Source organism: Anas platyrhynchos, chromosome 8 (genome assembly GCF_047663525.1).
Source record: "Anas platyrhynchos isolate ZD024472 breed Pekin duck chromosome 8, IASCAAS_PekinDuck_T2T, whole genome shotgun sequence".
NCBI classification, from domain to species: Eukaryota; Metazoa; Chordata; class Aves; order Anseriformes; family Anatidae; genus Anas; species Anas platyrhynchos.
Genome location: NC_092594.1, coordinates 29019896 through 29035543, shown reverse-complemented (window position 1 = coordinate 29035543; position 15648 = coordinate 29019896). Strand labels below are relative to the sequence as shown.

General features: G+C 69.1%; 1 protein-coding gene across 2 annotated transcripts; it reads left to right on the top strand.

The window, feature by feature from the left end:
• Nucleotides 1-1055: 1055 nt before the first annotated feature.
• SLC6A9 (solute carrier family 6 member 9) lies at nucleotides 1056-15203 on the top strand. 2 transcript variants are annotated; one of them, XM_038183016.2, is made up of 14 exons: nucleotides 1056-1221; nucleotides 3275-3413; nucleotides 10184-10340; nucleotides 10481-10612; nucleotides 11253-11505; nucleotides 11585-11717; nucleotides 11844-11978; nucleotides 12058-12161; nucleotides 12235-12472; nucleotides 12555-12689; nucleotides 12849-12948; nucleotides 13110-13210; nucleotides 13326-13496; nucleotides 13680-15203. In XM_038183016.2, exons 2-14 carry the CDS (start codon nucleotides 3384-3386, stop codon nucleotides 13890-13892), a joined length of 1902 nt encoding a protein of 633 aa, XP_038038944.1. In that variant the 5' UTR covers nucleotides 1056-1221; nucleotides 3275-3383; the 3' UTR covers nucleotides 13893-15203. The 2 variants fall into 2 exon arrangements, with proteins under 2 accessions (XP_038038944.1, XP_038038943.2); XM_038183015.2 differs by lacking the exons at nucleotides 1056-1221; nucleotides 3275-3413 and adding an exon at nucleotides 7266-7413.
• Nucleotides 15204-15648: the final 445 nt, after the last annotated feature.

Below are 15648 nucleotides of genomic sequence, written 5' to 3'. Positions count from 1 at the left end.
AGGCGAGGGGCGGCCCCAGGCGCACCCGTCATGCCTTACTGGAAACATCTGGCGAGGCTGCGGGGGCGAGCGCTGGCTGCTCACGCATGTGCACACACGCACACGGGCGCAGGACCCACGGGCAGAGGTTGGTCTGTGGGCATGGGTGCGCGCTCACGTGCCTCTGCACACGCGTGCCCGTACATGTGTGCTCATACGTGTGGGCTCGAGGGGTTGCATACGGGTGTGGGAGCACACGCGTGGCTGGGGCACGGACACAGCGCTGATGTGTGCACATGGGCACACACACGTGTAAATAGACCTGTGCAGACGTGCACACACTTGTGCATACACAGTCATGTGCTGCAGCACACATGTGCATGGGAACATGCAGCAGCCACATGTATGTGCACACACGCACACGCCTGCACAATGGTCACACTCATTGCACACATCCTGGCCAGATCCTGCGGCCATCCCCTCATGGTGCTGTGCCCTGGTGGCATGTGAGCTGTGCGTGCACTGTGTGTGGCACTCCCCATGCGTGTGCAAATCCCTGTGTGTGCCCTGCGTGAGGCTGGCTGTGACCGCACAGCCCACACGTGCCCACGCGTGCCCAGGGCCTGTGTGAGCCTGCACGGGGCGTGGGTGCCCACGGGCATGCATGTGCATGGGTGTGGGTGGGTATGCATGCGTGTGGGTGTGTGTGCAAGCATGTGGGTGTGTGTGCATGTGTGTGGGTGTGTGTGCATGTGTGTGCACGCGTGTGGAGGTGTGTGGCTGCATGTGCATACCGGTGGATGTGTGTGGATGCGTGCGGATGCGTGTGGGCTGTATGTGGATGCGTGTGGGTTGCATGTAGATGCCTGTACATCCGTGTGCACGCATGTGCACGCGTGTGCATGTGTGTGCATGCGTGTGCACGCGTGTGCAAGCTCCCCCGCGTGCCCTCCCGCTGTGCGCACTGCGGGGCCGGGGGTGCCGCGGGTACTCCGCTGCCCCCGGTGCCGGTACCGGAGCGGGGCGCTGGGGAGCTCTGGAGGCGGAGCGCAGCGGCGGGGGCGAGAGGCGGTGCCAGCCCCCACCGACCTCCAAACTTTCATTTAACTCGGCAGCACCGGCGGCGGCGGCACGGCACCGGGCCTGGCGCTCACCGCTACCGCCGGCGGCCCGGGGGGCGCGGAGCCACCGGGGACCCGCTGGGAGCCGCGGGAGGGGCCGGGGGGCGGCGGCATGGGCACGGTAAGGGCGAGCACCTCCACCGGCTGCCCGGCTCGGCCCGGCACCGGGGAGGGGGCACCGGGAAGGGGGACACCGGGGGGGGGAGCGCAGCGGGGTGGCGCTGGCGGCGGGGCCGGGATGCGCGGCGCTCCCGCATCTGTTGCGCTCCGGGCGCAGGGGCCGAGCGGGGCCGCCCGGTGCCGTTCCCGGCGGTGGGGCCGGGGGCGGCGGGGCCCGGGGAGGCCCGGCCCGGTGCTGTAGAGGGGGGGCCGGCGGTAATTTTCCACGGGCATGTGCCGGGGCGGGGCGGCGGAGCAGCCACCACGTGGCGGCTGATGTAACCCGGGCCCCCCCCGCCGCCGCCGCCGCCGCCGTGCCGCACCGGGCGCATCGCGGGGATGGAGGGGGCGAAGCCGGGCTCGGCTCCGTGCGCCCCCCCGTTCGCTGTGCCCGCGGGGATGCTGGCGGAGGAAATGGCTCCGCAGGTGGCATCGGCCGTGCCGGGCACCCCCCGGTGCCACATCCTGCGGGAAGGCACCCGCTGCCTCCTTCCCCTGGGCGCTGCCGTGCCGTGCCGTGCCGAGGTGTGGCACGGTGGCGGTGCCACCCGTCACCTGTCAGGGACAGGGTGCTCCGAGCGGTCACGGCACGCTGTGACACCAGGAAGGGCATCCCATAGAGCCTGTGCCCGGCTGCCTCGAGGGATGCTGCGGATTTGGGCATCCCTGGAGCCCTGCATCCCTGCTGGGCCCGTGCCTGGCTGGGTGCTCTCGCCTTTGTGCCGGGCAGGGAGCCGCAGCCAGCAGCTGCCGTGCACACGCGTGGCCTTATCGCTGCCTGGCAGAGCCCTGGGGGAGCGGCGGGCCCTCCCGTGGGTGCTTTCCCCTCCCAGCACGGGCAGGTGATGAGTTCCCAGGCCAAATTCAGGGCCGTGGGGAGGGCGGCGTTCGGCTTGTTGGCAAATAGGTGTGTGGCGGGGAGGAGGTCTGGCCGCTGGCCCCATGCCTGCCCCCTCTGACAGGTTCCCGGGGCTTGTTGTCCTCCCTCCCCGTGCGGTGACAACACCTCGTCCCCCCCCTGGAAATGCAGCCGCTCCCAGGGAGGGGCTTGGCAGTGGGATGCGGTATCTGCGGGCAGCAGCCTGCCTGTGCCGGGGGGCTGCAGCCGGGGCTGGGGGCTTGCCCGCATCCCCCGGCCTCCTGCCCTTTATCTCCACCACCCACGCTCCCTCCCGATGCGTTCAGGGCCTCGTGCCCCTCTGCTGATTGCTCCAGACCCACGGCAGCCTGGGGCACTGGGCCTCCGTCGGGGACCCTTGGCTGGGGGCAGGGGTCCTTTCCCGGCCAGCAAGGGCGCCAGGAGCTGGTGTGGGATCTGCAAACACCGCTGCTTGCACAGCCACGCGCCCCGCTGTTTTGCAAGAGCCCCCATCCCTCCCGGGAGGGAGGAAGGTCAAGCCCAGGCGCCCCCCTGGCCCCAGCAGCCCCAGGATGGGGCAGGAGCAATGGTCAGGGGGGGCCGCATCCCCCTCCCGTGCCTGATGCAGCAGCACCTGGCTGTGGCAGAGCCCGCTGGCTCGCCCCCCCTGCGCTGCACGTGCACGCGAGGCACCGGGGCAGAAGGCAATCGGTTCCCATCTGTGTCCTCCGCGGCAGCTGAGCCCTGAGCTGGCCCCGCACTGCGCCCAGTCCCGGCGCTGCCGCCCGCCGCGGCCACTTCGGCTCCAGCTCTGGCTGGGGGACGCACGGGGCCCCCCGACGCCCACCCGCCGGGCGGCTGGGAGCCAGCTGCCCGCAAGGTCGCCTGTCCGCAGCGGGTAAATCTTTAACTGCTTCTTGGGAAACACCTGGGAGCCACCGATCGTGGCCGTGCCGGGGGTTCGGAGATGCTGGGGGGGTGGGAGCGAGGAGGAGACCCTCAGGGGGACCCCTGGCCCCATTCCCACCCACCCTGCGGCCAGGTACGGGGCAGCCACCCGCCTGGCACATCCCCCTGCTGCCCGGATGGAGGGGGAGGCCCGGGGCGGGGACGTGCCCACCCCACCAGTCACGTCCCTCTTGGTTTCTCTGCCCAGCTCGCTCTGCCCGTGGATTGAAGCGTGCGGGTGCCAGTGCCGCAGCCAGCGCGACGGAGAGCCAGGGACCCCACGGCGGGCAGCCGGGAACGCGCTCCAGCCTCCAGGGATGGCCGATAAGTGCAGCGAGGGGCTGCTGGTGAGTGCTGGGGCGCGGGGAGTGGGCTGACCTGGGGGAAACCCTGCGGTGGATGCAGAGCACCCGATGCAGGGCGAGGGAGCGGGATGCCGGGGCTCCTAAGGGGCTCCAGGTGGCCACCGGGATGCCCTGCCGGGGTTGTGCCCCCAGCACGGCGCCTGGGGGGCCCCTTGATGGAGCCGCCAGCGGTTTCTCGCTCCCAGCCCGCTGCCCGCGAGGCTCGGGGTGTGGTGTCTCACCGCCTGCAGATGCTATCGCCCTGCTCAGGCACGCTGCCTGCTTTATCGCCCGCCCCAGCTCTCCAGGGGAAGGCGGGAAAGCTGCGCGGCTCCTCCACCTTTGCTGGGCACGGGCACCTCTCTGTGCTGGGTACAAGCTCCTGCAGGGGCAGGGGACGGGGCTGCCACCCTCTGCGTCCACCCCTGCCAGCTCTCCCTGACAGCAGGAGCAATGGGATGCAGGCAGAGGCAGGCACCGACCCCACATCCCCACCAGCACTGCGTTGTGGGGTGCGCTGCCCTCACCCCCTGGCACAGGCATGTGCAATGTCCTCCTGGGAGGGCTGCAATGACCCCGTGCTGGTCACTGCTGTACCCTCGCAGACGAGGGATTTGGGAACCCGGAGCCCCGCTGCCCTGAGCAGCCGCCCGTGCCCTGCAGGTGAGCGCAGGCTGGGCTGGGCTTCTGCCTTTTCCCCTGTAGGTGGGAACTGAGCTCCGGGGCTGACATGCTCGCCCCCCTCCCCTTCCCGGGGGGCTTCCCGAAATAGCTGCACGCTCCAGCCAGAGGGCTTGGAGCCAGCACTTCCCTGGGAAGCCGGGAGCCAGGGGAGCGGTGCGCTCCAGCGGGCGCTCCCAGCACGTGTGTGCACGGCTCCCTCGCTGCCTGGCCCAGCGTGGCCCTGCCGGCAGTGCCCGCGGCGGCACCGGGCTCCCCTCCTGCCCGTGGCAGGGGTGGGAAGGCAAATTTCCCCACGGTTGGGCTCGGTGAGGTGCTGGGGACGTTGCCAGGCTCGGCTGGAGCTCTGCCATCCCCGTGCGTGCCGTGCCGGTGCCCCTGCGTGTGCGTCATGCTTGCCACGAGCCCCGCGCCTCCACGCTGCTGCCGTGTCCTTGCCGTGGCCGCAGCACTGACAGCGGGGAGCCAGGCACCCAGCGCCCACCTGCTCCTGGTCAATCTTTAACTCGCTTCTCCAAAGGCCCTGCCCAGCCCACGGCACACGGGGAGCTGGGGAGGAAGGGAAACCGCAGGGGTCTGGCACCCGGTGCGCCGGTAACCCCGTCCCGCAGCCCTCTGCTCCCCGTTTGCAGGGCGAGGGGCTCCCCGAGCAGGGTGGGCGCAGGGCACGGCGGTGCTGGGAGCTGGCAGGGAGCACGGCAGCATCCCTCACAGGAGCATCCCTGCGCTGGGCCAGCTGCAAGTGCCCTGGGACGAGGTGTCGCGGGACAGGGCTTTGGCTGCTGAGCTTTCTGGGTCATTGGGGAAGGCAGCTAATCTCCTTGGCCTGCCTCCAGCGCCGCGCAAACAGCCTGGCAAAGCGTGGCCCCTGCCCTGCCCTCTAATCCCTGCCAGCAGGTGCAGTTCCCAAGCCCGACTGAGGTCCCATGGCACAGTCCCTGTGCCCGGGGGGGGGTGGTGGCGGTGCTCGGGGTGCCCGTTTTGGGGAGGACAGGGGGTGACGGCTGAGGCTCTCCTTCCCCTGGCTGTGGTGTGCGGCTGTGCCTTCATTTCCCCGCCTGCGGGCTGGGGTCTGCGGCCTGCTGGTGAGACAGGAATGCCATGCGTGTGGATGCCCGTGTAATTCTGTGCCTGCTGGCTCCAAACCGCAGGCAGGAGGGGGGACACACTGCCCCTTCCCCTCCCAAAAAAGCAGGGGCCGTGGCAGCGGGTGCGCAGCAGGCTCTGGGATGCAGGGGAGCTCCAGGGGCTGGCTCAGTCCCTGTGTGGCCGAGCAGGGGGATCCGACAGCCTCTCCCTCCCTGTCCTTTCAGGACATTTTGTTTTGTCCCCAGCAGCGGGCTTTGTTTGGGCTCCAGCCGTGCCAGCGGCTCCTGACTCCCAGCCTTGCTTTGCTGGCACAGCCGGGCAGCGCTTGGCCCGGGGGGTGCATGGCTCAGGTGGGCTCCTGCCATCGCCTGTCCCAGCCCGGGCAGGCACCGCTGGCACCGTGCTCGCAGGGATTACAAAGCTTGGGGGGGCCCTGCCCTGTCCCAGACACCCCCAGCAGCGCGGTGCCGCCGGCCCCGGGCAGGGGGGCCAGCAGAGCGAGCAGGAGCTGCGGAAGCGGCTCTTGGCTGCGGGAGCCCTTCCCGGAATAACAAGGGGCAGCGCTGGGGGGGGCCGGCGGGGGATTTTTCTGCCTGAGCGCTCCAGGAGAATCGTGCCCGCGCCGTGAGAATGGGGCCGGAGAGAGGCAGCCCCGGCGGGAAGCGCCCGGCTAGGGGCTGGTGGCACCTGGTAGGTCCCCGGGTGGCGTCCCTGCCCTGGGCACCCTGCAGCCCTGCTTGGGGACGGGGTGATGGGGGCTGCAGGGGCAGGAATGATGCTCCCAGAGCCAGAGCACGCAGGGACTGGGGAGCTGGGAGAGCTCAGGGCCCTGTGCCTGGGGAAGGACATCTGGTGGTGGCGTGTTGGTAGCCCAAGCAAGGCGGTGCAGTGAGCCAGGCCGTGGAGGGGTGCAGGTGGGCACCTTGTAGGGTGTCGGGGCGCAGGGCTGCACGTGGAACAGGGCTGGAGGGCTTGGCTCCATCCCCCTGTCCCTGCCACTGGGGTGGCACGAGGGGGAGGCTGCGTGTCCCAGGGGGGCACAGCTGGGTGCTGCTCCCCGTGCCCTGGGAGCATCCCGGGCAGCCGGTGCAGGAGAGGACAGGGATGGGGCCGAGCGCTGGGTGCCGGTGTGGGAAGCCGAGCGCCCGCCCCGCACACGTGAACGGCACACGTGTGCGCCCGCAGCGCCGCTGCCCGGACCCCAGATGGTCTCCTGAAAGCGCCCGTCCCCCCGCCCTCGGTGCTCCATCACGCCTGGCTGGCGCTTTGGCCGCGCTCCCCAGCCGGGGCGCGGGGCTGGGAGCAGCTGGGGCACCCCGAGCCTTGCTGGGGGGCTCCCTGCCTCTGCCCTCCCATGGGATGTGGCACCCTACCGGGGGTCCCAGCCCGCGTTGGGCAGGGGGATAGGGGTGAGAGTGGTGAGGCTGGGGGTGTCGGGGCGGTGGGGGGCTGGCAGCGCAGCCCTCCTGCCAGGCAGATGGTCCCCCCGCGGGGCTGTGACCTTGTGGTGACTGCCGTGGATCCCTGTGATGCCCAGCAGCTCGGCTGATGTCAGGGAGAGGTGGCATGGGACCAGGCTGGGGATGTGCCACCGGGCAGGCTCGTCCCAGCGCCCCCGTCCCCATATCGGGCCGTGCCAGGTCCCAGCAGTGCCCAAACCTAGGTTGGGGTCGGATGTGCGAGGCTGGGCAGCGTCACGGTGATGGGAGAGGGGCAGGAAGATGGGAGAGGCTGGGGGCATGGGAATGGGACAGCACATGGGGGACAGCGAGGGGACGCTGCCCTCTGCCAGGCTGCGGTGTGGGAAGGAGCCAGGGGCTGCGGGGGCAGGATGAGCCCCGCAGGGAGGGCAGTGCTGCCCGCCGGAGCGTGCGGGGCTGCAAACAGCTGGACCCCGCTAATGAGGCCTCATTAAGCAAGGATGTGAGCTGTGCCAGGGCTCAGCACCGTGCAGCCCCCTTCTCCTGTCCCTGCTGGGAGGACACACACACACACACACACACACACACACCTTGCTGGCGGGGGCACGGCTGTGGGGCGAAGGGGCCGGGCTGGGAGGCGAGGGGGGCGCAGTGCCAAGCCCTGCAGGCAGCGGGCGGGGGGAGGCGGGCGGGCAGCTGCCACCGCGCGGGACCCAGCGGTGCCAATGAAGCCGGGGACGCATGGAGCCGGCCAGCCTGGCCCCCCGGGGTGCAGCCACGGGCAACCGGGCCCCCCCCGGCCCCGCCAGCAGGTCAGTGGGGTGGTGAGAGCGGGGTCTGGGGGGGCTGCGGCAAGGGGACGGGGTGGTGGTGGCCGTGCCAGCGCTGTCCCCTGCCGCCGGGGCTCTCCAGGGTGCTCTGTGCCAGCCCTGGGGCATGGCCACGGGTCTGTAGGGCCCCCTGAACCCCCCCTATCCAGCAGGGACGTGGGGTGCTGCAGGGGAGGAGGGTGGCTCTGGAGGTACCCAAATGTGGACCCCTCTGCCTGCCTCTACCTCAAGCCCCCCCGGGAACCCAGCTGCGTTGGGAGCAGGAAGGGTTTGCTTGAGCAAGGGGCTGTGTTTTGGGGCTGTTCACTCTGAGACCTACTGATGGCCCCTCTGCCCCTCTTCCCACGGCACCCAGGAGCCCCGGGCAGCTGGAAGAGCAGCAGGCACCCCTCTCCCTGTGACCCCATCCCTGTCCCCCACAGAACGGGGCCCCCACACAAAAATGGATAAGGCTGATGTCCCATAGGGTGCCTCTGTGGGGCTGGAATACCCCCGGGGGGGCAATTTAAGAAGGGGGGGATCCACGCTGGAGACACACTGGGGGTCCCCAGGTGCTTCTGCCTCCACTCACCCCACGGGGACGTGTGTCCCCCCCCCGCCCTCCTGCAGCCATCAGCTTCCCAGGCATAAATCAGGGGGAGGGGACGGTCCCTTGGGGAAGTGGGGGGCATCCGGGCACCCCGGCCAAGCTGCCATTGTGCGAGGCAGCGCTGCTTAGCATGAGAAAGGCTCCGGTGCCAGGCGCCGTGATGGATGGTGCCTGCGCTGCGGGACCGGGGATGCTTTGGCTGTCTTGTAGGGTCCCGGGGAGGAAGGGTGCCCTGTGCGCCCCAAACGTCCCCAAAAGGGACGTTTGGGGCGCACAGGGCACCCTTCCTCCCCGCTGTGCGTGGAAAATTTAGGGGAATTGGAGCAGGGTGCTGCCCCTGTGTTAAATCCCATCCCCACAACACGAAGCAGGGTGAGGGGCTCGTCTCGCAGGCCCTTGGGTTCCCCCCCCTTTTTTTTTTTTTTGCCACGCAGCTGGGTGGTTAATGAGTGGAAAGGACGGGGCGACCTTCCCAGATTGGGGTGGGGGGTGGGGGATTGTAGCGGGCTGATGGGTGAGCATGCAAGCGTGTGCACACGTGTGCGTGCTTGGGCACACATGTGGCTGTCCCCTTATTGGGGACAAGCGTGCCTTAGCCCTGTGCTGCAGCATGGGATGGCAGAGGGCCGGAGCTCTCTTGGAGCACTGCTGCCAGGTGCCTCAAAATTGGGGTGCCTCATCAGTGCAAGCATCTCAGCAGCTTTATCAGGGGCTTCCCAATGGGATCATCCCGCATGAGCGCACCCCAACATGGGGACATCGCCAGCATCACCCCCACGCCCTGGGGACCCCTCCACCCCACCCCACGCAGGACCCCACAAGCAGAGGCTGTGCCCTAGGGCAGACCAGGATCCCCCACCTTATGCCTGGGGGGGATGTGGGGACATGCGAGGAGGACGAGGGGTGGTCCTGGGGGCTGGGCAGGAGCACCCATGGGTGCTGGGAGAGCCGGGATGCTGTGGGCACATTTTCCACGCACCCTTTTCCTGTGGGGCCTGGCACGGGCACCCCAGTACCCCAGCTGAGTATGGCCAGTGTATTGCCACCTATTGCCCCTACAGCCCCTATAGCCCACCCCAAATCCTCCCCAAGCCCCCCGCTGTGCGTCCCGCTGCCCCCGCCGCCCCCCCGCCACCCCTGGCGCGTGCGGGCCCCGCTCCGCAGCAGATGGCTTTGTTTGGCAGCGCGGTGCCGGAGTCGCCGGGCATCACGTCCCGGCTGCGCCGGCCCTAATCGAATGACACGGTTTGGTGCACCGCGCCTGCTGCCCGCGCCCCGCCGGCGTCAGCAGATCCGCAGCGACGGCTCCCCATTCCTGGCCCGGCACGGGGGGCGCAGGCAATGCCAGCAGCTCCCCAAAAAATATCACCAACCCCTGGCTGGCCCGGAGCTGGGCAGCGTCTCGGGGAGCTCGGGGGGAGCTCGGGGCCACGCTGGGACAGGGCCATGGGGTGGCGGGTGCCATCTCCGCCGGGGGTGACGGGCACCCGTCCCCTTTGTTGTCATCCCCGGTGTGAGCGCGCATTGTGCCGCGGGCTGCACAAAGCGCCCATTCTTGCCCCCACCCCTCCCCGTGTTTAGGGCTGATGGGCACGGGAGCTGTCCCCCGGGGGGGTCCCACCTGCATGGGAAGGGTCAGCACCACTGCCACCGCAGGACACCTTTCTTGGGGTTGGGGGACCCCAGCTTGACCCCATCACTGCACCCCACTCCCCATCCCAGGGCACCCACCCCAGGGCACAGCCTGGGGGGCCGGGGGTCCGACGGTTCCCCCCCCCCGGCTGCGGGCAGTGGCCACCCAGCGGGGCCCCTTTTTGCTGGGCGCAAGGGGTGGGGGAGAAGGAACAGAGGCCCCTTTGTGCTCGGGCGCCCGAGCCTGCTTTGTATGACTTGCAGGCTCTTCCTTCTCTGCAGCCGGGCTCCGGGGAGAGCTATTCATCGGGGCCGGCGTGGGGCGGGGGGGCTGCCAGCGCTGCCTCCCCTCTCCTTGGCACTGCGCGTGCACAGTGGGGGGGGTGGTGTTGGCGCTGGGCTGCCCAGCCTGGGGAGGGATGGGGCAGGATGCAGGGGACCTCCTGGCCCCGCTTGGTGGCTGTCACCCCTCCGATGGGCCCGGCGGGGGTGTCCCCCCCGGCTGAGGCACCCCGCCGCATCTCTCCGCAGAACGGCGCCGTGCCCGGGGAGCGGGGCAAGCAGGACAAGAGCGTCAAGCGCGGCAACTGGGGCAACCAGATCGAGTTCGTGCTGACCAGCGTGGGCTACGCCGTGGGGCTGGGCAACGTCTGGCGCTTCCCGTACCTCTGCTACCGCAATGGGGGAGGTGGGTGTTGTTGGGGTAGGGGCGAGGGGAGGCCCCGGGGTGGGGATGGGGGCGTGCGCCCTGCTCCTGAGCTGTGCCGGGGGGGCACGGCCGTGTGTGGGGCTGCTGCCCGCTCACAGCCTGTGGTTCCTGCCCGCCAGGTGCCTTCATGTTCCCCTACTTCATCATGCTGGTGTTCTGCGGCATCCCCCTCTTCTTCATGGAGCTCTCCTTCGGGCAGTTCGCCAGCCAGGGCTGCCTTGGCGTCTGGAGGGTCAGCCCCATGTTCAAAGGTAAGGGGCTGCCCGTCCCCACAGCGGCACGGGGCGCACGCCCACGCTCCCGGTGTGTCCCTGGCACAAACCTCCGGCACGTTGTGCAGCCCTGCACAGGCACGTGCTGCTTGCACAGCCCTGCATGCCTTGCACACGCACTGCCTGTGCACGCACACACTGCTCACACATCCCCGCCAGGACGTGCTGCCTCCCTGGCACACATCGCACGCATCCCCGCACGCCCCACACGTGCCCCGCACGCTCCCCTCCTGCAGCACGACGTACACTCCTGCCCCGGCATCCAGTGCTTGCATTACACACGCATCCCTGCACTGCCACACGTGTCCCCACAGAGGTTATTCAGGCCACCATGGTGCATTCATCCTAGGTGTATTTCCCCGTCCTTGGGTGCCCTCTGTCACCGGGTGCTTGCAGCTCCAAATCCCCATGGCTATGCAAGGAGAGCCCCCAGCCCCGTGGTCCTCCAGGCTCACCCGCAGTCCTGCCAGCCACGCACCCCCTGTGCCCTAAGGAGTTCCCCGTGCCCGGCAGGGGGCTGAGCCCTGCATGCTCCTCGCCCCGGTGCCGCCCGCCCCCGAGCCGCGAGCCCCGCACTGCCCGCGCCGCGCCGCTCACCCCTCCCCGGTGCTGTTCCCAGGCGTGGGCTACGGGATGATGGTGGTGTCCACGTACATCGGGATCTACTACAACGTGGTGATCTGTATTGCCTTCTACTACTTCTTTGTGTCCATGACGCGCGTGCTGCCCTGGACGTACTGCAGCAACGCCTGGAACACGCCCGACTGCGTGGGGGTGCTGGACGGGAACCTCTCCAGCCACGCCGCCGTCAACCTCACCCACCTCCTCAACGCCACCCAGAAGCGCACCAGCCCCAGCAAGGAGTACTGGAGGTACTGGGGAGGGGGACTGGGAGGTATGGGGGACGTCGGTGGCGGGGCCCCACTGATGCTTGCCGTCCCGCCGGCGCAGGAGGTACGTGCTCAACCTCTCGGATGACATCGGGAACCTGGGCGAGGTGCGCCTGCCTCTGCTGGGCTGCCTCGGCGTCTCCTGGGTCGTCGTCTTCCTCTGCCTCATCAAGGGCGTCAAGTCCTCGGGGAAGGTACCCGCGTGCCCCAGCTCCAGGATGCGCCCCCTTTTTGGGTGACCTGGCTGTAGCCCCGCCCCATGTCCCCGTGTCCCCGCCCCCTCGCCCCGTGTCCTCGCCCACCGAGCCCCCTCCCCGCAGGTGGTGTACTTCACGGCCACCTTCCCCTACGTGGTGCTCACCATCCTCTTCGTGCGTGGCATCACGCTGGAGGGGGCCCTCACCGGCATCATGTACTACCTGACGCCCCAGTGGGACAAGATCCTGGACGCCAAGGTGAGCGGGGACAACTGGGGGACCGGGGGAGGACCGGGGGGGGACGTGGCACATGGCGCTGACCCCATCCGTGGTGCAGGTGTGGGGTGATGCCGCCTCGCAGATCTTCTACTCGCTGGGCTGCGCCTGGGGTGGCCTCATCACCATGGCCTCCTACAACAAGTTCCACAACAACTGCTACCGGTGAGTGCCCGCCCGTGCCCCCCGCGCCGCCTCCCGGCCCCGCCGCCGGCCCCTGACCCGCCTCTCCCCGCAGGGACAGCATCATCATCAGCATCACCAACTGCGCCACCAGCGTCTACGCCGGCTTCGTCATCTTCTCCATCCTGGGCTTCATGGCCAACCACCTGGGCGTGGATATCTCCAAGGTGGCCGACCACGGCCCCGGCTTGGCCTTCGTCGCCTACCCGGAGGCTCTGACCCTGCTGCCCATCTCCCCGCTCTGGTCCATCCTCTTCTTCTTCATGCTCATCCTCCTGGGGCTGGGCACGCAGGTAGGGCACGGCGGGGTGGAGACAGGGGGGGTGACACCATGGGGCTGAGGCTGACGCGCTGCCCCCTCCACCCCACGTGCAGTTCTGCCTGCTGGAGACGCTGGTCACGGCCATCGTGGACGAGGTGGGCAACGAGTGGATCATCCGCAGGAAGACCTTCGTGACGCTGGGGGTGGCCGTGGCAGGCTTCCTGCTGGGCATCCCGCTCACCACCCAGGTGGGGCACCCCGGGGTGCTGATGGGGATGGGGGGGACCTGTGCCACTGTCATTGCCACTGTCCTTGAGCCATCATTGCCATGGAACTGTGGTGGCATCTGGGCTGGGTGCTGCCGCGGTGGCACCGGTGCAGCCACGCCAACGGGGTCCCTCTCGCAGGCGGGCATCTACTGGCTCCTGCTGATGGACAACTACGCCGCCAGCTTCTCCCTGGTCGTCATCTCCTGCATCATGTGCGTCGCCATCATGTACATCTACGGTAGGTGCCCCCGCGGTGGGGTGGGGGCTTGGGGGCTCGTGGCCAGTTGGTGGCTGGATGCCGAGGCTGGCAAGGTCGTTGGGCAACGACCAAGGGGCTCAAAGGTCCCACTACAGGGGCTTGGGGTCCTGCTGGGGCTTGACGGCCACCTGTCCCCACAGGGCACCGCAACTACTTCAAGGACATTGAGATGATGCTGGGCTTCCCGCCCCCGTTCTTCTTCCAGATCTGCTGGCGCTTCATCTCGCCCGCCATCATCTTTGTGAGCATCGCGGGCAGGGGGCACGGGGCCGGGGGGGGAGGTGGGAGCAGCTGTGGGCAGGGGACAGAGCAGGGTGGCTGCTCCCCGCCGGCTGATCCTGCCTGTCCCTCCCCAGTTCATCCTGGTCTTCACAGTGATCCAGTACCGGCCCATCTCCTACAACGACTACGTCTACCCCACCTGGGCCATCAGCATCGGTTTCCTCATGGCGCTCTCCTCCGTCATCTGCATCCCCATCTACGCCATCTACAAAGTGTGCCGCTCCGAGGGGGACACGCTGCTGGAGGTGGGTGGTCGGGGCCAGCCCCCCACGTCCCCGCTGGGGGTTACCACCAGGCTGTCCCCTACCCCGGGGCGCTCGGAGACACCTGCGGGCAGCAGCCACGGCGCGTCCTGGCGTGGTGGGGTGGCCGGGGCAGGGTGTGACGGCGGGAGCTGACCCTGTCCCCTACCATCTCCCTCTCTCTAGCGCTTGAAAAACGCTACCAAGGCGAGCAAGGACTGGGGCCCGGCGCTGCCAGAGCACCGCAGCGGGCGCTACGCCCCGGCGTTCAGCCCCTCCACCGAGTCCCACCTGGAGGTGCAGCCCCTGCACCCGGAGAAGGCGCAGAGCGAGGCCGCGGCCGCGTCCCCCGTGCAGGGCAGCAACGGCTTGGCCCACAGCCAGGACTCCAGACTGTGACCCCCCGCCGTCCCCGCACCCCCTCTAACCCCTCCCGCGCGGTGACACTTTCGCACCTTCCGCTGGCGGAGCCTGGCTCCGGGCCGCACCGGACGGCGGGGGGCTCTCAGCGCCCGTCCCCGAGACCCCCGACCTCCTCTCCGGTTAATCCCGTCCCCCCCCGTGGCGTTTGTTAACCCTCAAGTTTACGGTAACCTTCCGTGCGCGACGCTGGGACACGAGAGGAGGGGGGGGGCACAGCCCCGGGAGGGCCAGGAGCCAGAGGCACTTTGCAGGGGACCTGCCCCGTGGGGACTGGCACCTTCGGGCCGCGCGGATGGAGAGGGCACCGGGGCACTTTTTGGGGTGCTGCCCACCCCGGGACACAGCACAGCCCTCCCGGGCTCGGTCCCACGGGGCCGTGGTGGCAAGGGAGCCCCCGGCCTCGGTGGGGTGGCCACGCGCAGGGACGGCACCCGGGGCACGGGGTGGGCAACGGGGCGAGGGCACTGCCCGCGCCAGCACAAGGCACAAGCACAAGCACTTAGGCACGCGTGCACCTGGGCGCACGCACCCCCATGCACGCGGGCACACACCCTCGGTACCCACGGGCGCGCCGTGCGTGCGCTCGTACCCACAGCCCCGCTACGTGCAGCGTCCCCGCACCTTGGGGTGCCTGGGTGGTGGCACGGGCGCCTGGCGTCCCCGACGGCCTGGCACGGGCAGGGGGGGAACCTTCCATGGTGCTAAGGGGGAGCAGGAAGGACTGGCCCCCAGCTGCTGCTAGCAAGAGGTACCGGAGGAGATGGGAGGGCGGAGGCAGCCCGCTCGCTCCGAGCCATCTGGGTACGTTTTGTCCCCGAGCAGTATTAGTGGAGCAGGATGCACTGGCAAGGCCGGGCGGTTTTCAATCTGTCTTCCAGCTACAGCCGAGGGGCCGTAGCTCTCGGTTTTGGGGTGGGGAGGACGGGACCCTTCCCACCCCGAGGCTCCCCTGCCAGCCAGCACCGCGCTCCCTGTGCCGGAGCCCCGAGGCCCACGCAGGGACGCGGGGTGGCGCGGCGGGGACAGGCTGAGGGGCAGCAGGGTGCTGAGCCCCGGCAAGGACGTTCCAGCTCCCCTGGCCCCATCCCGAGCCCCCCGTGCGACGCGGCGGAGAGGCGCAGTTTCCCGCATGGTGCCCGTGCCCTGCCCCATGTGTCACGCCGCTACTGTTCACCTCTAATTGTTAGCAATAACGCGCGCGTCCCTGGGCAGCGCTGCCTGTGCCAGTGTCTCTCCCGGTGTAGACTTCTAAAGTATCCTAGATTTTAATGAGATTTATATTCCTGAGCCCGTGTTCTGCTGTGCCCTTTTTTTGTGGGACCTGGGGAGGGGGACATTAAGGGACGGTTTCCCCCCGGGGTGCATCCTTTTCCCCCGTGGATGCCCAGCGCTGGCTTTGAGCAGCCAGGATGGGCACTGGGGGTGGAGCACGTGGAGCCCCCCTGCAGCCACCAAGGGGCTGCTGAGGCACAGGGGGACCTGCAAGGTAAGGCTGGGGGTGCCTGGGACACCCCCTTCCTTCAGCACCAGGGTAAGGAGCACTACTACATCCCCAGGGTAATATTGTGCCAGGGCTTGTGCTGTCCCCAGACACCCCCACACTGTCCTTACCCCACAGGTTGGGCCCCTCCACCCCACGTTCAGCCCTACTGGCCTCAAATTGTGCCTCCCGTTCTCCCAACCCCACTGGCTGCAGCAACTCCAGGGTTGCCCCCAACTGCCCCCTCCCTCC

What these genes read in the sequence shown, in the direction of transcription:
- SLC6A9 (XM_038183015.2), top strand. Translation starts at nt 7,327, where the DNA reads ATGAAGCCGGGGACGCATGGAGCCGGCCAGCCTGGCCCCCCGGGGTGC. An exon ending in CGCCATCATGTACATCTACG is followed by an intron (nt 12,949 to 13,109) that starts GTAGGTGCCCCC and finishes CTGTCCCCACAG; the next exon opens with GGCACCGCAACTACTTCAAG. An exon ending in TCTCGCCCGCCATCATCTTT is followed by an intron (nt 13,211 to 13,325) that starts GTGAGCATCGCG and finishes GTCCCTCCCCAG; the next exon opens with TTCATCCTGGTCTTCACAGT.